Source organism: Leptomonas pyrrhocoris (genome assembly GCF_001293395.1).
Source record: "Leptomonas pyrrhocoris isolate H10 chromosome Unknown, whole genome shotgun sequence".
Taxonomy (NCBI): Eukaryota; Euglenozoa; class Kinetoplastea; order Trypanosomatida; family Trypanosomatidae; genus Leptomonas; species Leptomonas pyrrhocoris.
Window position 1 is genome coordinate 900162 of NW_015438364.1, and position 21273 is coordinate 921434.

Genomic DNA, 21273 nt, shown 5'->3' on the forward strand with positions numbered 1-21273 from the left:
TGCGTGACGATTTTTTCCGGGTAACGTTTTCCTTGTTGCAAACCAGTTTTGCACTCTTTGAACTCCCTCTTTTCTTTAATTATCCACCTTGCCATTCAGTCTTTTTTTTTTAAACATTATATGATTGTTTTCTCTTTTTTTTTCGCTATTTTATTTGAGGCTGTTCTTTGAAAGCAAGCTCATCTCACCGTGCTCTACGCTTGCACATTATACACAACTGTGCATAGTTTACTAAACGAATGTAATTATACCTAGCACTTCAGATAGATCGTTGATTATCTTCTGGTTTCACTGGATAGGAAATGGGTCGCTTACAAGACGCCTCTTCACGAGTACAAGTCTCTGTGCGAGTGCGGCCTGTGGGCAAAGGCGATCTCAATAATGACCGGATTTCTGGTACAAAAGTCCGACGAATGCGACGTGATCATCGACGATGAGAAGATAAAGCGTTCCTACCGCTTCGACCACGTGTTTGGCGGCGGACAGGAGGAGGTGTTCGAGACGATTGGCAAGCCGATGTTGGAGGACGCATACAAAGGCTTCAACGTGTGCTTGTTCGCGTACGGGCAGACAGGCAGCGGCAAGACGTACAGCTTGCTGGGCGAGGTGGGGAGCGAGGAGTGCGAGGGCGTCGCACCGCGGTTTGTGCGGTGCCTGTTCGAAGAGGCGCAGCGTATGGTGGACGAAGATGCGGACCTGACGATCCGCGTGTCGCTGACGATGATCGAGGTGTACATGGAGAAGGTGCGCGACCTGCTGACGCCGCGGCAGCGCGGGCAGGAGCCGGAGTCGCTGGAGATTCATGAGGATCCGCGGCGGCGCGTGTACGTGAAGGGAGCGAGCGTGCACCAGGTGCTGAGCGCGGAGCGGATGATGGAGCTGCTGCGCGCTGGCAACGCGAACCGGCAGACGGCGGAGACGAAGATGAACGAGACGAGCTCGCGCTCGCACGCGATTATGCAGATCACGCTCTCGCAGGAGTTCGCGTCGGTGGAGAAGAAGGACCTGGAGTGCGTCGTGTCGCTGGTGGACCTCGCGGGGAGCGAGCGGCAGACGAAGACGGAGTCGACGGGGCAGCAGTTCGAGGAGGCGAAGAAGATCAACCTCTCACTGCTGATGCTGGGGCGTGCGCTGAACTCGTTCAGTGAGCGCAAGGGCGGCGACGCGTTCATCTCGCTGCGCGAGTCGAAGCTGACCCGGCTGCTGTCGGAGAGCTTTGGCGGCAACAGCAAGACGTGGATGCTCGCGACGGTGTCGCCGACAGCGTTCAACCTGACGGAGACCATCTCGACGCTGGACTACGCGACGAACGCGATGGCGATCACGAATAAGGCGAAGGTGAACAAGAGCTCCAAGGATCTCGAATACAGTGATCTAGTAAAGTTACGCGCCTACCTTGACGACTCCATTTCGCGCGAAACAGGCCTGATCGAGACGTACGACAGGGAAGCCGCTGAGCTTAGGGCAGACATAACATCTCTACGTCGAGAGTTGCTGGCGTTAAATGATAGCAAGATGGAGTCCGAATTACAAGACGCACTCGCAGAGCGAAATGCGTTGATTTCCGCCTTGGTCAACAAGTTGTCCTTTGCTGCTGGAGATGATCGGGAGCGAGTCCCGCTGGTCTGTTTTTGTGGCACGTGTAAAACTACCCTGGGGGGGATTCCGCTTGGGTCCTACGAGGTGGACACTCTTGTTGTGCCTTTCTACGATCTTGTAGGTCCCCCGCCACTGCTGCAATGCAACTTGCATGTGCAGCTCACTGCTGAGGAGGAGGTGATGGTAGTGGTGGAGCTGGTGGAACTGCATCACTTGCCAGACTTTGCCAGCGAAGGTGTGCGGGTGTCTATCTGGTTTGATGGACAAGAAGGTAGCCGCGTCTCTACCCCTATTGTGCCGTCCAATGGCGGAAATCCAAAGCTGAACTTTAAGCAAGTTTATGTGTTGGGCCCAATAACGGAGAGGTTGCAGCAGTTTCTGTCAACGGATTCCCTGTATCTGCAGGTGGAAGGAATCACCAGCACAGTGATGAACTCCCTTGATGTTGACGAAACCGGAAGCCAATGCCTTTCCTGATAAGCGGCTTTTTTTCTCCCAGCGCAACTCTGAACCGCACATTACCTGTTTACGTTAGTCTGCAGGGTTTGTCACCCTTGTGCTCCCCTTTTTTTTACTTCCTGTTGTTGCTCTCTTCAGATCGTCGAGCCGGGCTATTCATACGTTTTTTCTTATAATTATTTCCTGCTATGGAAAACACAAACATGCTGACAGCAAAACAAGACATAACATCCAAAAAGTAAACTTGCTGAGTTCTGGTTGCGTGAACAACGCGGTGCTCGAAGTGTGCGTAAGGTGCGTTCATGTACACAGAACTAGACAACAAAACCGATGTTTTTTCTCCACCCCCTTTAAAAGAGTTGCTAAGCGGAGCGCAGAAAACTTACAAACAAGCACCCAATCTCGTTAATAAAGGAAATACACATTGCTTCTTCACCTCTCTTTGCTTTGGTTAAACTTTCTTCTCTTCTTCCTCAAAACATGAACGCATGCATTTTATTTATTAATTACCCCTAGCTTCTGCAAAAGAGGAGAAACACACGGCCTGTTTCGCATAAGCTACTCCCACACAAACACACTTGAGGTGTTTTCTTTTTTTTTTATGTGTGCGTGTGTGTATGTGTGCGTCTGCACTGCTTTATCCCGTTTGCGCAAACAACAGCGTTTTCGAAAGGAGAGAAAAGGCGTTTATACTCACAGCTCATTTTTTTTTTTAGACACCGCGGGAATCTGCGTGTTGAAAAGTGGCTTCTCACAGGAACTCTCCGATTTTCATCTGCGTCTCATCGCAGACTTTTAATACGCACATAAAGACGTAGTGTCGTCAGATTCCCTTCTTCCTTCTCTTTTAGATGTTGGCCTGCCTCTCGTTTCGTCTGTTTGTGTCGTCTTTCTTGCCTTATACTACTCTTACTCTCGTTTTCACCTTGACCCTTAGGTGTTTTACGTCCGAATCGCGTGAAGTGGCGTGAGGCGACGGCGATATTATTCAAAGCCCATTACTCGTTGATTTCCCTCTTTTATTTTCTTGGGTGCTCTTCTTTTTTCTCGCTTGCATTTTCTCTATTTGCAGCATAATTGTGGCGGATGTCGGACGATGGGCGCTCCAGAGTGCAGGTCTCGCTCCGCATCCGGCCCGTAGGCCGGGGGGATCTGAAAAATTGCAAAGTTGTGGTACAAAAGTCCGACGAATGCGACGTGATCATCGACGATGAGAAGATAAAGCGTTCCTACCGCTTCGACCACGTGTTTGGCGGCGGACAGGAGGAGGTGTTCGAGACGATTGGCAAGCCGATGTTGGAGGACGCATACAAAGGCTTCAACGTGTGCTTGTTCGCGTACGGGCAGACAGGCAGCGGCAAGACGTACAGCTTGCTGGGCGAGGTGGGGAGCGAGGAGTGCGAGGGCGTCGCACCGCGGTTTGTGCGGTGCCTGTTCGAAGAGGCGCAGCGTATGGTGGACGAAGATGCGGACCTGACGATCCGCGTGTCGCTGACGATGATCGAGGTGTACATGGAGAAGGTGCGCGACCTGCTGACGCCGCGGCAGCGCGGGCAGGAGCCGGAGTCGCTGGAGATTCATGAGGATCCGCGGCGGCGCGTGTACGTGAAGGGAGCGAGCGTGCACCAGGTGCTGAGCGCGGAGCGGATGATGGAGCTGCTGCGCGCTGGCAACGCGAACCGGCAGACGGCGGAGACGAAGATGAACGAGACGAGCTCGCGCTCGCACGCGATTATGCAGATCACGCTCTCGCAGGAGTTCGCGTCGGTGGAGAAGAAGGACCTGGAGTGCGTCGTGTCGCTGGTGGACCTCGCGGGGAGCGAGCGGCAGACGAAGACGGAGTCGACGGGGCAGCAGTTCGAGGAGGCGAAGAAGATCAACCTCTCACTGCTGATGCTGGGGCGTGCGCTGAACTCGTTCAGTGAGCGCAAGGGCGGCGACGCGTTCATCTCGCTGCGCGAGTCGAAGCTGACCCGGCTGCTGTCGGAGAGCTTTGGCGGCAACAGCAAGACGTGGATGCTCGCGACGGTGTCGCCGACAGCGTTCAACCTGACGGAGACCATCTCGACGCTGGACTACGCGACGAACGCGATGGCGATCACGAATAAGGCGAAGGTGAACAAGAGCTCCAAGGATCTCGAATACAGTGATCTAGTAAAGTTACGCGCCTACCTTGACGACTCCATTTCGCGCGAAACAGGCCTGATCGAGACGTACGACAGGGAAGCCGCTGAGCTTAGGGCAGACATAACATCTCTACGTCGAGAGTTGCTGGCGTTAAATGATAGCAAGATGGAGTCCGAATTACAAGACGCACTCGCAGAGCGAAATGCGTTGATTTCCGCCTTGGTCAACAAGTTGTCCTTTGCTGCTGGAGATGATCGGGAGCGAGTCCCGCTGGTCTGTTTTTGTGGCACGTGTAAAACTACCCTGGGGGGGATTCCGCTTGGGTCCTACGAGGTGGACACTCTTGTTGTGCCTTTCTACGATCTTGTAGGTCCCCCGCCACTGCTGCAATGCAACTTGCATGTGCAGCTCACTGCTGAGGAGGAGGTGATGGTAGTGGTGGAGCTGGTGGAACTGCATCACTTGCCAGACTTTGCCAGCGAAGGTGTGCGGGTGTCTATCTGGTTTGATGGACAAGAAGGTAGCCGCGTCTCTACCCCTATTGTGCCGTCCAATGGCGGAAATCCAAAGCTGAACTTTAAGCAAGTTTATGTGTTGGGCCCAATAACGGAGAGGTTGCAGCAGTTTCTGTCAACGGATTCCCTGTATCTGCAGGTGGAAGGAATCACCAGCACAGTGATGAACTCCCTTGATGTTGACGAAACCGGAAGCCAATGCCTTTCCTGATAAGCGGCTTTTTTTCTCCCAGCGCAACTCTGAACCGCACATTACCTGTTTACGTTAGTCTGCAGGGTTTGTCACCCTTGTGCTCCCCTTTTTTTTACTTCCTGTTGTTGCTCTCTTCAGATCGTCGAGCCGGGCTATTCATACGTTTTTTCTTATAATTATTTCCTGCTATGGAAAACACAAACATGCTGACAGCAAAACAAGACATAACATCCAAAAAGTAAACTTGCTGAGTTCTGGTTGCGTGAACAACGCGGTGCTCGAAGTGTGCGTAAGGTGCGTTCATGTACACAGAACTAGACAACAAAACCGATGTTTTTTCTCCACCCCCTTTAAAAGAGTTGCTAAGCGGAGCGCAGAAAACTTACAAACAAGCACCCAATCTCGTTAATAAAGGAAATACACATTGCTTCTTCACCTCTCTTTGCTTTGGTTAAACTTTCTTCTCTTCTTCCTCAAAACATGAACGCATGCATTTTATTTATTAATTACCCCTAGCTTCTGCAAAAGAGGAGAAACACACGGCCTGTTTCGCATAAGCTACTCCCACACAAACACACTTGAGGTGTTTTCTTTTTTTTTTATGTGTGCGTGTGTGTATGTGTGCGTCTGCACTGCTTTATCCCGTTTGCGCAAACAACAGCGTTTTCGAAAGGAGAGAAAAGGCGTTTATACTCACAGCTCATTTTTTTTTTTAGACACCGCGGGAATCTGCGTGTTGAAAAGTGGCTTCTCACAGGAACTCTCCGATTTTCATCTGCGTCTCATCGCAGACTTTTAATACGCACATAAAGACGTAGTGTCGTCAGATTCCCTTCTTCCTTCTCTTTTAGATGTTGGCCTGCCTCTCGTTTCGTCTGTTTGTGTCGTCTTTCTTGCCTTATACTACTCTTACTCTCGTTTTCACCTTGACCCTTAGGTGTTTTACGTCCGAATCGCGTGAAGTGGCGTGAGGCGACGGCGATATTATTCAAAGCCCATTACTCGTTGATTTCCCTCTTTTATTTTCTTGGGTGCTCTTCTTTTTTCTCGCTTGCATTTTCTCTATTTGCAGCATAATTGTGGCGGATGTCGGACGATGGGCGCTCCAGAGTGCAGGTCTCGCTCCGCATCCGGCCCGTAGGCCGGGGGGATCTGAAAAATTGCAAAGTTGTGGTACAAAAGTCCGACGAATGCGACGTGATCATCGACGATGAGAAGATAAAGCGTTCCTACCGCTTCGACCACGTGTTTGGCGGCGGACAGGAGGAGGTGTTCGAGACGATTGGCAAGCCGATGTTGGAGGACGCATACAAAGGCTTCAACGTGTGCTTGTTCGCGTACGGGCAGACAGGCAGCGGCAAGACGTACAGCTTGCTGGGCGAGGTGGGGAGCGAGGAGTGCGAGGGCGTCGCACCGCGGTTTGTGCGGTGCCTGTTCGAAGAGGCGCAGCGTATGGTGGACGAAGATGCGGACCTGACGATCCGCGTGTCGCTGACGATGATCGAGGTGTACATGGAGAAGGTGCGCGACCTGCTGACGCCGCGGCAGCGCGGGCAGGAGCCGGAGTCGCTGGAGATTCATGAGGATCCGCGGCGGCGCGTGTACGTGAAGGGAGCGAGCGTGCACCAGGTGCTGAGCGCGGAGCGGATGATGGAGCTGCTGCGCGCTGGCAACGCGAACCGGCAGACGGCGGAGACGAAGATGAACGAGACGAGCTCGCGCTCGCACGCGATTATGCAGATCACGCTCTCGCAGGAGTTCGCGTCGGTGGAGAAGAAGGACCTGGAGTGCGTCGTGTCGCTGGTGGACCTCGCGGGGAGCGAGCGGCAGACGAAGACGGAGTCGACGGGGCAGCAGTTCGAGGAGGCGAAGAAGATCAACCTCTCACTGCTGATGCTGGGGCGTGCGCTGAACTCGTTCAGTGAGCGCAAGGGCGGCGACGCGTTCATCTCGCTGCGCGAGTCGAAGCTGACCCGGCTGCTGTCGGAGAGCTTTGGCGGCAACAGCAAGACGTGGATGCTCGCGACGGTGTCGCCGACAGCGTTCAACCTGACGGAGACCATCTCGACGCTGGACTACGCGACGAACGCGATGGCGATCACGAATAAGGCGAAGGTGAACAAGCGCCTTCAAGAGGCTGGAGGTGAAGGAGCTGAAGGCGGTCGTGGCGCGACTGGAGAAGCAGCTGGAGTCGCTGGCGGCGGTGAAGGACGCAAAGGAGGTGGACGTGGCGGGACTGCGCGAGGAGCGGGATGCACTGCGACTGGCCGTGCAGACGGCGTGCTGGCAAGATGCAGCGGCGTCGCGGCTGCAGGAAACGCTTCGGCACATTCAACTCGGCAACATCGCCCTACGACGGCGGGTCGAAGCAGGTGAGAGGCAGCTCATCTGGCAGCTGGACAACAAGGCGTCGTTTTTATTCTACAAAGGGCGGTGCGACTTATCGTTAGAGAGCGTCCTGCGTGGCGAGCGGCGCGCCTTTCGCCTCTCGCTTCTTGGAGAAAGTGGTCGACTAACCCCGGCGACCCTAGACATCCACCTCTTTCCCGTGGGCAAGAACGTTGTGGCGAGCGATGACTTGATGGAGCTCGTCGGACACGATCTTCGGTTCTGCCTCGTTGTTGTCGGCGCCAATGATATTCCCGCGCAATTTGAGCGCCACACCTTCTGCAAGCTGTCCCTTTTGTTTGATCAGGATGACCGCTATTTTACAACGAGAACAGCGGAAGACACGACGGCGCCCCGATGGGGCTTAGTGAAGCAATTTGAGCTCTCGCACCTGTCGCGTGATGTTATCAAGCACTTTAGCACACATCGATTTGTCTCTTTCGAGGTGTTCGGTTTCAGCACTTAGTTTTGCGCGCTTCTTTTTGCCTTCTTCAGCTGCTACGGACACCTCGCTTTTCATTTTTTTCGACTTGTACATTAAACCGAGACGCTCTTACCTTCTCTTTTTTCTTGTAGGTGAACTCGGCTGCAACGCTATTGGTGCTTTTCTCCCTTCCTTTTCTGTTTCACTTTTTTTTTTGCCATCAACGCAATACACGTTCTTCTTATCCTTCTTTCAGCGCCACAACTGGAGAGAGAAAGGAGTCCGTTTTACAAACACTCGAAAGCACATACATGGGTGGTTGATGTCTCGCTTTTGTCGAGGAACACAAGCAACCTGAACTTGTGTATCCGAGTGAAAAGGAATGGAATGTGGGTGCGGTGCTTTGAAATTGGCCCGTCTCCGCCCCCCCCCCCTTTTTTTTTTGCAAGCTTCGACCACTTTTTTTTCTTGTGAGAACCATGTGTGTATGCAACTACGCGGTTTTTACGAACACCAAGATGGAAGGGATCATATTCCTTTATTCAGCGCTTTGCGCAAAACACCATCAAGAAAGAACAATAGGGTGGGCGTAGCCAACGGCAAACACGACACGTACACGCACAGTTCAGTGCTGCTTCTTCATTTCCCGTTGCACCGAAAGGGATTTGTAAGTTTTTTTTTTTTTCAAAAGCCTTTTTTGAATACTGGCCGCACTTTGGACCAGTATTCTCCGTGTATAGCGACTTGCCGAAGACTTACAAAAAATAATAATAATGCAAAATGACACGCCCCGTTTGCGCATCGCATTGCTTCTGCAAAACACCAACACATAGAAAATGAAACAGCAGAAAAGTGACGAATTATCAACACTGGTGTGCCTCGATAAGACAACACGGAAATCAACGCCCTCGAAGTGAGATGCAGATGCTCGCTTTGGATGGGGTTGGGGTTGAGATGACCCCTACAGAGGTCAGCATCAACTTACGCTCGCGAAAGGCGGAAGATCAAAATTAAGGTTTCCGTTGAGCCGTCAATGGCAGCGCCATTTGAAGCTGTGATGCGCGTTTCTCAGATGCAGTGTTGTATCGTTTCCCGCTACGGTTTTCTCTCTTTTGCTAACTCTTCTTCTTTGTTCTTTCAACGATGTTACAACGAAATCCATTGCTAGCCTCTTGCTTTCGCCTTTTACTGAACGTGTCTGAAAAAACAAAAAATATAGCAAGCCATTCAGTGAAAAGGTCGTGCCTAGCGCGAGCGCTTTGCCGTCGCTTTGTGTTGCTCTTATTAAAGAGGCGAAGTGTAACAGCATTGCGTTTTGTGCGTCTTTCGCCATTTTCCTATTGCTTTTCTCTCTCTCTCTTGTTTCTCCTGAAATCAACAACACGTGTTTTGCTTCTTATTTCCATTTACGCTGGCTGATTTTATGTGCCCGCTTTATTTTCTTGTCTTTTTCAAAATTTCTTGTGCGGAGGCGCTATCAGTGATTTAATCGCAGGAAAAAAAGAAGGAGAAAGGAAAATAACGCTGCAAACCTTTTTTACAAATCGCATCAACTTGTTTCTTTGCAGCTGAGATTGACCGTCGTTGATCACGTCGTATTCGGTGTGCGAAGCACACACACACACACACACAACTCTTCTCGTTGTCGTACCCGATTCTAGGTGGTCCGCTAGCGTGCTGTGGCGATCTCTCTCTGTTCCTTTTTTCTTCCTTTTTTTTTCTACGTTCTCATTTTCGCTACTTTGTTTTATTTTGTAGTATTGAATTCGTACTTCGCTCTTCTTTCTTTTAAAGTCGTTCTCTTCCGTTCTCTTTACTTTCTGCACCTTTTTTTAATGTTTCGTTTGTACTTGTACTACTGTTTTTGAATTAGGCGCTACTGTACATTATCACTTACTTTGTTTTCTTCGCTTCTGTTTTCTTTTTCTTCCCGCTTGTCCGTCCCCCCCCCTCTCTTTGGTATCTTTCTTGTGGTGACTCCTCTTACGTACCACTGTGTTGCAGAACTCGCACGTTAGAGCAGAGATATTGCAGATGCTAGAGCAGCAAAGGCGCACTCCCGCTTTCTTTCCTTGTTATACTTTCATATCCTTTTTTTTCTCTAGACCTCTCAGCATCGCTGCTTGTCGTGTTCAGAGTCGAGCTGTTCGTGTTCCGCGCTGACCGCCAAACACGCTCTTTCGTCGTGTATTTGTGTTTTCGCATACCAGTACGACAGCACCCATCGGCCCCCACGCACCCACACATAGAGAAATGCGTGCGCACACCTCCTCACATCCCCATCGGTACGACGCTGACTCGCATTCCGTCACGTCGTACCTCGATCCGGGCTGGCGGTGGAATCGTGGGACGACGACGTCCCTCCGCAGTTCTCCCATCGAGCCCCGCGGGCGTCCCCCAACCACGTTTGAGAATTTTGTGTCGCCCCCACCAGAGGACCTGGCCGCCGACGCGGCGGGGGACGTCGTCGAGTCGACCTCGTTGCGCTACCGCACCACGGCAGCTGCCTACGGCTCTCAGGCGTCGTACGTGCCAACACCGAAGCCCCTCTCACCACCACCACTCCTCTCCGGCCAAATCCGTTCCTCGAGCTACGCGGCCGACGGAAAGGACAGTGGGAGCCGGTGGGACGGCAGCCGATACGCGACGTGTGACGCTCGGCGGTCCAGTCTGGGTTACACCTCGCCTCTCACGGCGCCACCAACCCCGACCGCGGCAGCAGCAGGGCCTTCCGCCGCAGGGGCGTTGGGGAGGAGGGGCTCTACGGCGGTCGAGGACGTCGCCCGCCACCGCAGCTTGAGTCGTTTCGCAGAGCGCAGCGGTGCCCTTCGCACCACCGCGCCTCTTCCTCTGCGGCTCAGCGGCGCAGCAGGGGCGGGCGCTCCTCGACGCACCAAGCCAACAGACAGCACCGGCCCGCTGCCTGTTGCCTCCGCTACACCACCTCCACCGTCTTCTTATCTCATCCCGCCACCGCAACCACAAGACGTAGGGAAGCTGGTGGTGGTGTTGGACCTGGACGAGACGCTTGTTTACAGCCGCGACACCACCTTGTACGAGCGTCCAGGAGTGAGCCAGTTGCTCAAAACGCTGAAAGGCAAGTGCGAGTTAATTGTCTGGACGGCCGGGACGCGGGAGTACGCGCTGGACGTGATTCGCGTCATCGACACAGTGTGCGCGGTGCAGCACTGCATCTACCGTCACCCAATGTGGTGGTCCGGCGACGCCGGCTGCACGAAGGACTTACGCATGCTGGGCCGTCCAATGGACCGGGTAATTCTTGTAGACAACACGCCGAGCGTGTTTAGTGCGAACCCGCGCAACTCGCTCCTGGTGTCGGACTTTATTGTGCCGTTTCCTCGCTCATACAACGCGCAGGAGAAGGTGTTGCCCACCCTCACCGACATCTTCGATCACGTTTTCCGCCGCTTCACGCAACCGTGCCTGACAGACGTCCTCGCAAGTCGACGGATTACGCGCCAGAATGTCTATCTAGAGCGCGGAGACGCGATTGAGCTGAACGTGCTGGCGGTGCGAAGAACTGTCGAGACAGGCTGGGCAACGTCGGCGCGGATTTTCCGCTCGCGGTACACAACGTAGTTTCTTCTTCATTTTTTCCCGTACGCACTGTAGATTAAAGAGGCGGCCTCTTGCTGTTGTCGGTGTTTTTTTTTTCCCTTCTGTCCTATTTGCTTCTATGACGAGCATAGCCAAACTTAACTTTCATGGACTGAGCATCATTTTTTCTGTTTCTTTCTCCTGAAGGTCTTTCTCACGTGCTCTTTTTACCCCCCTCTTTTTTCCGTTCTCTGTACATAATAATAATACGCTTATTTTCTGGTGTTGTAATTGGCATTGTCCTATATATATATCTACATATATACTTATTGATACCCGCTTCGCTTTTCACCTCTCCTTTCTTTTGGATGTTTTCGCGTAAATTCTACTTGAGTTTCTCCTTTTGTTTGTTTATACATGAGCGCACACACGTGTGTGCGCGAGTTTGCTTTCATCTTCGATGATTTCCTCAGCATATATCGAAGAGGGCAACTGGCAAAAGCTTCGTTTTTTTCCTTTCTCTTTCATTATTATTGTTTTTTTTTCTTACTTTTACGCATTTCTGTTTTAATTGCGCTGCTTCCCCGGCGAGTAGTCGTTTCTACCTTATTGCTGCTGAAGCGAACATGTACCGCACCATATTGAGGGTCGGTCCTCGCCTCTTTGGCAGCAACTTAACGAAAACACACAAGATGAATAAGAGAAGAAAGAGAAAAAAAAATTGTGAACGAAAGAGGCCCCAAGTAGTTCCCATCAGTGCTGTGCTACCTGTAACCTACACAGGTCAAATGCGGACTGCGTGAATAGTTCTACAGGATTGAACGGCAGCTACAAGAATGAAAAAGGCAGTTGTGCTGAATGCATCACAAGTCCGTAAAAGCTCAACGCTTCGGGAGAGAAAGGTGTGTTCGCTGCGTTTGTGGTGCACCGCGGTATAGTTGCACCTACGCGACAACCGACTTGCCGTTCTGCAAAGGGCGTTCACTGCGCTTGCACGTTTCAAAAAGGGTCTCACACGCATCACCACCCGTTCTTCTATCCTTCATCACCTGCTCTGCCATCACCCGGTGACTTCAGTTGTTTTAAGTGTTTCTCTTGCGTCTGAGAAAAGGCGAGCCCACCGATATCTACGGACCTCGCAACTTGGAACCGTTCCCCCCTCCCGTTGCACACAGTTGTTCTCAGAACTTATACGACGAGCTGAGCGTGTATTCACCCCCAAAGAAAAAAGGAGAGGGGGCTGTCTTCTCATTTCTGTTTTTGTTTTTTTTTCCTGCTCATCTCTCGAAGAATCTCGTTCTTTGTTTGCCGATTGGAGTATCACCTGGTCGTCTTCCATTGACCCGGAACGCCTTCCACGTACAGCTTGTTGTGTCCCCACGACGTAATCGCGGTTCTTTCCCTCTTACCGTCTTCGTGCGCTGCGCAGAACTGTGAGAGGAGACAGAAGATAAAAAGTAACCTATTGCGAGTAGAAGCGTCGGTTGCAGCCCAGTGCTCCCTAAGTGCAACACCAGCAAAAAGAAATGTCAAACGAGAAGCCCAAGAGAGCGTTCGGCGTGTGTATGCCGTACTTGACAAACGGCCGTCTGGAGGGGTTTCTTCGCATTCCGATAGCCATGTGCATGTGGTACCTCTTCTTTCGCGGCGCCGTCGCGCCGTTTTATAATCACGCCGATGCTCGGCGCTGCCCCGAGGGCGACTGCGCGGCGTCCGCTGCCTCGTGGGGCGTCTTAACCTGGCTTCGCGTGTACTTTAGCGCCAACGGCGTCTTCCTTGTCACGCTGTTTATTGTAGAAAACCTCCGTTGCCTCCTCTTCCCAGGGCCCATTCGGCTCTCTCTCACGGACGACTACGTGAGCAGCAACCCCCCGAAGGTAGACAAGATGGAGGCCTTCCGATACGATACTCCCTTCACCACGTACGAGGGAATTAAAGTGGGATTTTTTGTCGTCACCGGCATCGTGTTTGTGCGCTTTTTCTCGGCGCTCGCGACCATCTTCCTCGGTCTCTTCTGCACGAGCGTCGCCGGCCGCTTTGACCGCTACGCGCACCCTTGGTGGTTCGGCTTCTGGTCCCGCATGACGAAGTTGCTGGCAATTGTGTCGCTCTCTCTCCTCGGGATTCACAGCGTGCAGTTCTACGGAAAGTTTGCCAGCCGCACGGAGTGCAAATTTTTGATCTGCAACCACAGCTGCGTGACGGAGCTGATGCTGCTCTACCTGATGGCCGACCTCCCCGCCTTTGTGTCGCGGCGGGAAAACTTGCAGTTTGCCTTTATCGGCAGCATCGTCAAGTGCAGCGAGAGCATCCTGGTCGACCGCGACGCCGCCACGTCGCGCGCGCAAACGCAGCAGGCCATCTTTGATTTTGCGAGGAACGTGAACGGGCCGCAGCTGATGGTATTTCCGGAGGGCACAACGTGCAATCAACAGACGCTCTTTCAGTTCAAGAAGGGTGTCTTCGCGCCTGGTGCGCCGGTGCAGATGGTCTGCTTTGCGTTTCCTTATCGGCACTTCAACTCCGCGTGGACGGGGCGCGAGGTGGGCGGCAACAGCTTCTCCGACATCCTGCTGCGTCTCAGCTGCCAGTTTGTGAACTACGCGGAGGCGCGCGCGCTGCCAGTGTACTACCCGACGGCAGAGGAGAAGCAGGACCCTATTCTGTACGCGGCGCACTGCCAGCGGATGATGGCGACGGTGCTGCACGAAAACGTGAGCGATGCAACGTACAACGACTACAAGGAGGCCAGCAAGCTTTACGCCGAATCGAAGAAGCGCAAGTGAGCACTTCATAAAACAGCCACTCGTGACAGCTTCGATTGTTGTGCTCCCCTGCAAATGCATTGCCGGGTCAGTGCTCACCTTCGACTGGCCTGGACCCTTCGCTCTAAGAGGAGCTGCAAGTCCTCTACAAGAACGCGTAGAGAAACATCTCATTAACTGGAAAACAAACAAAGTGTCTCCTCTCTTTGTTTCTCATCTGCCAGCTGCTCGTTGCCATCTCATACCTCCGACTTAAAAGCCCAGTAGCTTATTCATCTTTTCTCCACGTTTTTCCTTTTTATACATATCTTACATGCCTTGTCGACATCCGTAGACTTGAGAACCCACACGCTCATTGTGCCATGTGCATCGCCTCTTTCACCGCACATTGCTCGTGCATGAAAGCGGTGATGTTAGGTGGATACAGCTGCTCATTTTTTTTTCTCCCTCTTTCAATACTTGCTCTGTCTCATTGTTTTTTCTGTTTTTTTTTTTACTATTATGCTATGTATTTCTAGCTGCACCGTAGAAGGTGCTGCACAAGACAAATGAGAGACAAAAAAGGAAAAGGTACAAGATGTATGAGGTCAGCCAGCTCACACAAAAAGGAAGATCATTATCGAGGCCTTCAATTTAGTTCAGCATCTTCACGGCGATGCTTCCGCTAGTTTTTGTTTCTGCTTTCTAATCGGCCGGGCTATTCGCTCTACTGTCTTTTGGTGTCGTTGCTGTTTCAGTGACAAAGGGAAATGGTGTCACATTGCACTGTTAGTGCTGTTATTTCTTCCGTTATGAGATCGATACAATCATCTCCTCAGCACAGCCCAAAGAACGTGTCTCTCTCTCTCCCTCTAGCTTTGTTTTGCATTGCATGATCAGCTTTTGTGCTTGTTTTCCCTGCACAGGAGCAAATGGAAAAGAAGAAAAAAACTCAAAAGTTAAGCGCGAGCAGCGGCGGGTAAACCAATATACGTCTCTGGTTTTTTAGAACTCGAACGGCCACCGCAGTGTGCAGTGACAAACCAGACAACACTTGTAATGAATGGCTACAAGTATCTCTAACCGCTCAGCTGAAATCTCTAATAGAAGGGATTAAGTCTTGCCTAGAACAGCACCGGATGTTCCAGAAATTGCGTGCGTATCAAAACCGCCTTTCTGTCCTGATGGCTCTTGCTGTGTTCACGGACAAGTACACACTTTCTCGACGTGCAGCCGGAGAGGCGTACGTTTTCCTAATTTCTCTTCTTTATCCTTCCTTATTTCTTTTTCCGATTCGTTGTGTGTGAAGCACGTGTTTGCCTTCATGAAAGGAAACGGTGCTGTAGCTCTAGGTCGCAGTGGAGCCGCTAGCATCGTTGAATATGCCGAGCTCTCCAGACGGCGGCGCAGCCCCGCCTTTTCCCCATGAGACCTACACCACCGCTGTCAAGTCACCACGGCAGCTCTTTCAGGAGCGCATCAATTCTCTTCTCTCCGCTCCCATGCCGCGATGCCTGCAATCGAGCTTCCACAACGAAGGATTGGGCGGTGCGCGTTTTCTGGAGATGAAGAGTGGCAATGAAGGCACGGATGGGACACGTCTGCCGTCGTCGCGCTCCGCAGGAGCACCGAGAGCAGCCAACGACGTCACCTCTGTAGGAGAAGCGACGCAAAGCGAGACCACTAGAAATGCCGCACGCGCCACCGTCAACACCTTCCACGTCAACGAGGCATCCGCGCCGTCACCGCGAGTGCCCATCTACGAGCAGCTTCTCCAAAAAGGTCGTCTCCAGCAAGAGCGTCTGGAGCAGCTGCGGCAAGAGGCGATGGAGCGCGAGATGCGCGAGCTCCGTCCTGCCCCGCGTATCCAACTTGCCCCCACGGCGCTGCCCGTGGAGCCGCTGCAGCCCGCGCGCCGACTTCCGCCAGAGGGGCAGCGCATTGAAGACAAGCTGCTGCAGCGCGCCAAGGACAAGGCAGAGCAGGAGAGGCAGGCGGCACAGCTGCGAAGGGAGCGAGAGGAGGAAGACCTCGCTGCGGTCGCGACTTTCCACCCGCACATCTCCGCCCACGCCCAAGCGACCAAGGCACGCTATAAGGAGCCTCCGGCGGATCGCGCTGCGTGGCGGGCGAAGCGGCTTGAGGAACTAGCACAGATCCGCCAAAGCGCAGAGCTGGAGGATCTGCAAGAGCTGCAGCAAGGACCGGCCATCAATCGACACTCTGCCAAGCTGGCAGCGGCGAAGAAGGCCCGCGAGGGCCTGGAGGGGCTGCCCGCCTCGGAGACTCTTTTCATTACGGAGTACCGACGACGATTTGCGCAGTTGCAGGCCGCCGAGGCGGAGCACGAAGTTCGCGAGCAGGCCTCACCGGCAATCACCCACCGCGCAGCTGCGATGCACCGTCTCGGCGACGTAGGCAGCCGGCTGCACGCCGAGAGCTACGCTGCTGCCATTCGCCGCCTGCAGCGCGAAGTGACCTGGCGCGAGGCGCACACGCCGTTCCAGCCCGAAGTCACCACCCTGGCCGCCGTGACCGCTCCGCGGTATCAGCGGGAGAGCGACGCTGGCCTCCACGCGGCGAGATCGTCACCCGCATTCGGTGGCTCTGCTCTGCCTCGCCGCAACTCCACCACCCGTGATGCTTTTCAGCCGTCGATTAACCCCGTCAGTGCGGCCATCGCGGAGCGCCTGCCCGAAACACCGATGCAGCGGCTGTGTCGCTCCTCTGCCGTCCACTCCCTCTCCAGCTACGTCGACCCGTCGCACTCGCACGACACGTCGGTCTGTGCCTCGATGGCCACGCCGCGTCAGCCCACACAGGGACGGCTCGACATGACGGGCGACACCACTGCCCGTAGGCCAGGGCCGTCCCTATCGTCTTCGGCGGTGACTCCACCACCACCGCTGCTGCCTAGCGCCGTCGTCGCCTCCCTCGACGCTTACGAACGGCGACGCCAGGCGCGCTTGGACGCGTTGCGCTGGGAGCAACGTGAGCAAGAGCTGCGGGAGTGCACCTTCCAGCCGCGGGTCAACGCACGGTCTGCGGCATTGGCGGCCGATGCACCGCACAGCACCAGCGGTGATCGGCGCGGCCCTGCTGCGGTCGCGCAGCGCAACAAGGAGTGGCAGCAGCGGCGTGATGAGCACATGGAGACGATGCGGCAGTGGCAGGCTGAGCGCGCAGCAGCTGCGGAGGCCAAGGCGGAGCAGATTGAATCAAGGGTGCTAGGGCGAGCAGCAGCCGCACAGGCGCTCTCTCCGAGTTTGTACGGCGGCGATGGACAAGCGTGGGGCGTCAACGCGTACCTCGACCGTCAGCAACGTGCCCATCGGCAGCGACGGGAGCTGCAGGAGCGACAAGATGCTGTGCAGCAAGCGACGAGCTCTGTGAAGCCGTCGAGGCCGGTGTCTGTTGCGGCAGCGACGCCTCTACGAGATTATCGTCCCGTGGGGGCGTCGGCCATACGCAGTTTACGGCCGCCGGTCTCGGCATCTGAAACGTGGCCCTCCGCGCAGCTGTGGACCTCTGACGTCTAGGAGGATGTTGAACTGCGGCACAGGTAACTGGCGTGACGGCTGCTGTTATTGTTTTTCCCCCTTTTCTTCTCTGTATTACTACTGCACCATCGTTAGACTTACATTTAGATTTGAGGAGCGCACGCCGTAGAGGACTGCACCTCTCTTTTATCAAAAATTGGCTTTCTGTGTTTACGGGAGAAAAGAGTTCATCCAGCCTCCAAAACACCGATCCGCCGTTGCGGGCACGGTCACCGGCGCTCGATTCTCTTTCTGGTGTTGCTGTTTGTTCTTCCAGTGTGCATCGCGTTCAATTCGCAGCTCACGCTCTTGATGGGTGGTCAACGGAGATGCTCGCGCCTCCGCGTGCGCGGTGAGGTCTGTCGTCTCCCCTCCACGGCAACGAACGATCTCCTCTTGGGTGGGCGTGAACCCCAATGAAGCGATGCAGCTTGCAGGGATGGGTGCAGCACAGCGCCGCAAACGTTTCTTGCACTCGTCCCCATTCTCCACGTTTTCATCTCTGCACTATCGTCATCTTTGTCCTTCTTTTTTTTTTTAACGTTTGAGGGGAAGAGGTTCCATCCACGGATCCTCCTACTGCATCACAGTCGTGGCTGTCACATGGGCTTGAACGGACGGCAACACCAATTTCATCCCCACAAGAGTTTTTCCATCTTCATTGTTTTTCGACCTGGTCACTTCGTTTGCATTGACATGCCTTCGTATCCGTCCGCCTCGCAGAAGGCAGCGCAGCAGGCTGCCGCGGAGCTGGCCATCAACGACGGCGACGTCCCTTTTTACAAATCGCAGCCCATTTCCCGCTTCTCACTGGGCGATGATGATGAGGCGGTGCTGGCGGCTGCCGGACCGGTGCGACCACGAGAGCGCAGTGCCACCTTCCACACCGCGCTCTCCCTCTCCGCGAGTGCGGTGACTTCAACCGGTGGCCCCGTCTCCGCGGCGGAGAAGGAGGCGTCGTGGCACGAGGCGAGACCGGGCAACTCCCCTCTCGCCAACGGCAACCTTTCCTGCCTCGCCTCGTCGCACAACACCCGCAACGGCAGAGTGAGCGGGCCGCAGGGTGGGACGCCGCGCTCACACGGGGCGAGCTTAAACCTATCATCCAGTCAGCGCCACATTGAGCGAATGTCGCTGCCGCGTGACCCGCAGGGCGTTCCGTTTGAGCCGCCTCAGCCGAATTATGGGCCGGTGCTGAACTTCACCGAGGAGGAGGAGCGCGACCGGCAGCAGCAGGCCAAGTCCCCCCGCGCCCCGCGCACGACTCTTCCTCCCCGTTTGGCAGGCAAGCCACGGAGCTTCTCTTCCACCGCCGTGGCGCACGGCTCAGCGACGGAGAAAGCCGCGGCAGCACCGTCGAAGCCACGGCCGCTCTCCGCCGCGCAGCAAGCACGACTGGAGAAACTCGCCGCACCAAGGAAGTACCCCAGCCCGGCAGAGGCGGCGCCCGAGCCCGTCCCTCATTCGCGCTCCACCACAACGAACGGGAGCGGGGCAGGTTCCTCGGGCGGCATCTTCGATCGGCTCTACGCCTCGCGAAAGCAGACGAGCTCTCCACCGCCGGAAGAGAGACGGCCGAGTACATCTTCTTTTCCTCCTCCGCTCCCTCTGCCACGTCCGCGCAGCGGGGGCTCGCACACGCCCGTGACAACGCCGTCGACGCAGCCACCAGCGGTGCTTTTTCAGCGCCTCGCCCAGCCAAAGAACGCGCCGCCGGTGCACAAGGATGCAAGTGGCCTGGTGGAGTACAACCCCTACGCCCCGGTTAAGCGGTACTACGGCGGGACGACGGTGATTTCGGCTCCTCCCACCCTATCCGCCGCGGCTGCTGGTGGTGGACCGTCGCCCACGTCAAACGTCGCCGGCAGCGACGATTCCCGCCCCGCGAAAGTGAGCTGGGACATGGTGGACCGCCATGCGCTGCCTCGTTCCCAGCAGGCCCTGGGCGCTTCCCAGAAGAGCGTGTGTGTGGAGTGCGGACAGCACCCGCCGACAGAGCAGACGGTCGAGGTGGCTGCCCAGCTGCTGTCTGGCTCGCCGAACCACGCGTCTGCCGCGCAGCCCCTGGCCCCACGACCGGTGATCGTTGCAAGGCCCGTCACCGCTGCTCCTGCCGCAACTTCTACTGCTTCTACTGGGCTGGTGGACAGTTCTTCCGCAACCCCAGCAAGCACGCCCACCGTGGTGCAATCGTCTCCGGCGAAGTCCAGTGGCACCAAACCCCCAACTGTCGTCCGCACCCGCCGATTTGTGCCACCGACAGAGGAGGAGGCTGCCGCGGCCGTCGCGGCACCGCAGCCGGTCGAGGCAACGAGACGACGCAGCACCCCGCTGTCCGCGCACCGCGATGCCTTCCCGGAGAATTCCGCGCCGGCTGCGGCTGCGGCTGCAGCTGTGGACACGCAGGTGTGTGCACCAGCGGAAGCCGCTCCACGTTCTTCTGCAGCTCCCACCCCGTCGCCCACACACAAGGTGGTGCAGGTGGTGAAGCGAGGACCGCGACGAGCCCCGTCGCCTCTCGCCCCCGCCGCTGCGCCGGAGACTACGCCAGTCACACTCACGCCTGCAATGCCAGCCGCCGTTGTTTCTTCGTCGTCGCCCCCATCGTCGTCCTCCGCGGCCCCGCCAGCCGGAGAGGTGGAGGGGATAGCAAACGGGGCTGGTGAGGAGAGGAAGGAGAGCGCAGCGGCGGAGGCGGAGGACAGCAAAAAGGAAGGGGAGCAGCCGTCGCGTGTAGCTCCCCCGACGCCGAAGTCCGCCACTTCTCCCAAAGCACGCGGTGGGGAGTTGGTGTACGAGCGGCTCGCCCCTCCGCCGATCCCGCTGGACAAGTTGAAGACGCACCGACACTCGCACAAGAAGAAGTGTGTTCGCCCTCCCAAGCCGGAGATCCTGAAGGATGAGGACTTCGCCTGCCGTCTGGAGGATTTCTCGCCGGAGCCACGCCGACCTGTCGTGATCAAGAAGACGAAACCGCAGGCCGCAAGTAAGAAGGCGGCGGCAACGCCGAAGCATTAACTTTGATAAAGTGCTCAGCTGTTTTTCGATTGCTGCGAAGGTGCCGTCTTTTCTTGTCATTTCCTGCACTCCGCTGTCTTGACATACACACACACATACACATACGCACGCCCCCGCATATTTATGTACTTTTGCGCGCTCTCTGTTGCTCACCCTCAAACTTTCTTCATCTGCATTTCAGAGTGCGTGTTTTCGCTGGGAAGTGCCCGAACACACCAGCTTCACCTCGGTTATTCTTCTTCTTATCGTTTAAACAGGTGAAGTGATCTCCTCTCCTCTGGAGGATTCTAATACTGAAGCGCTGAAGGCGTACCCGCTCGTGCGGTCGAGTGTCGTTGTTCGAGTCGGTAGAACGTGTGGTGAGGTGATGGTGCGCATTACGGTGTGCGTGCCATTGTTGGCTTTGTTGGTTCCTTTCTTTTTTCTGATTCCTAGAGCTTTCCCTTCTACATTATACTGTCGTGTTCGGCAGTGTAGCTACCGTTAAGTCTGTCATGCCGCATTACAGGAACTCACGAGAAGACAAAAAAGGCGCATAGAGGAAGAAGAGGCAAAAGCGCAGAGAAAGGGAAAAACAGCGATTAACTGCCGGGCCAACCCACGCAACAGGGAGAAGGTTTTTCCGGATTAGTAGTTTTCCTGTCCGCTTTTACAATGTGCTTCGTCGATGACTCCAGTGAGGACGCTGCTGTGCTCCAAAGACCAATGG

At 55.0% G+C, this 21273-nt stretch overlaps 7 protein-coding genes across 7 annotated transcripts; all 7 read left to right on the forward strand.

Annotated features, from left to right (window-relative positions):
• Positions 1-172: 172 nt before the first annotated feature.
• Positions 173-2076, forward strand: ABB37_04833 (putative kinesin; the record flags this gene model as incomplete). Its single annotated transcript, XM_015802641.1, has 1 exon — positions 173-2076. Exon 1 carries the CDS (start codon positions 382-384, stop codon positions 2074-2076), a length of 1695 nt encoding a protein of 564 aa, XP_015659085.1. The 5' UTR covers positions 173-381.
• Positions 2077-3144: 1068 nt separating this feature from the next.
• ABB37_04834 (putative kinesin) lies at positions 3145-4911 on the forward strand (the record flags this gene model as incomplete). The annotated part of the gene is made up of 1 exon (XM_015802642.1): positions 3145-4911. One exon carries the CDS (start codon positions 3145-3147, stop codon positions 4909-4911), a length of 1767 nt encoding a protein of 588 aa, XP_015659086.1.
• A 1068-nt stretch (positions 4912-5979) lies between these two features.
• Positions 5980-7269, forward strand: ABB37_04835 (putative kinesin; the record flags this gene model as incomplete). The annotated part of the gene is made up of 1 exon (XM_015802643.1): positions 5980-7269. The coding sequence occupies one exon, from the start codon at positions 5980-5982 to the stop codon at positions 7267-7269; it is 1290 nt and encodes a 429-aa protein (XP_015659087.1).
• Positions 7270-8871: 1602 nt separating this feature from the next.
• ABB37_04836 (hypothetical protein) lies at positions 8872-11305 on the forward strand (the record flags this gene model as incomplete). Its single annotated transcript, XM_015802644.1, has 1 exon — positions 8872-11305. The coding sequence occupies exon 1, from the start codon at positions 9959-9961 to the stop codon at positions 11303-11305; it is 1347 nt and encodes a 448-aa protein (XP_015659088.1). The 5' UTR covers positions 8872-9958.
• Positions 11306-12338: 1033 nt separating this feature from the next.
• Positions 12339-14049, forward strand: ABB37_04837 (hypothetical protein; the record flags this gene model as incomplete). The annotated part of the gene is made up of 1 exon (XM_015802645.1): positions 12339-14049. Exon 1 carries the CDS (start codon positions 12790-12792, stop codon positions 14047-14049), a length of 1260 nt encoding a protein of 419 aa, XP_015659089.1. The 5' UTR covers positions 12339-12789.
• Positions 14050-15314: 1265 nt separating this feature from the next.
• Positions 15315-17546, forward strand: ABB37_04838 (hypothetical protein; the record flags this gene model as incomplete). Its single annotated transcript, XM_015802646.1, has 1 exon — positions 15315-17546. Exon 1 carries the CDS (start codon positions 15390-15392, stop codon positions 17544-17546), a length of 2157 nt encoding a protein of 718 aa, XP_015659090.1. The 5' UTR covers positions 15315-15389.
• Positions 17547-18099: 553 nt separating this feature from the next.
• ABB37_04839 (hypothetical protein) lies at positions 18100-20564 on the forward strand (the record flags this gene model as incomplete). Its single annotated transcript, XM_015802647.1, has 1 exon — positions 18100-20564. The coding sequence occupies exon 1, from the start codon at positions 18243-18245 to the stop codon at positions 20562-20564; it is 2322 nt and encodes a 773-aa protein (XP_015659091.1). The 5' UTR covers positions 18100-18242.
• Between the last annotated feature and the right edge of the window lie 709 nt (positions 20565-21273).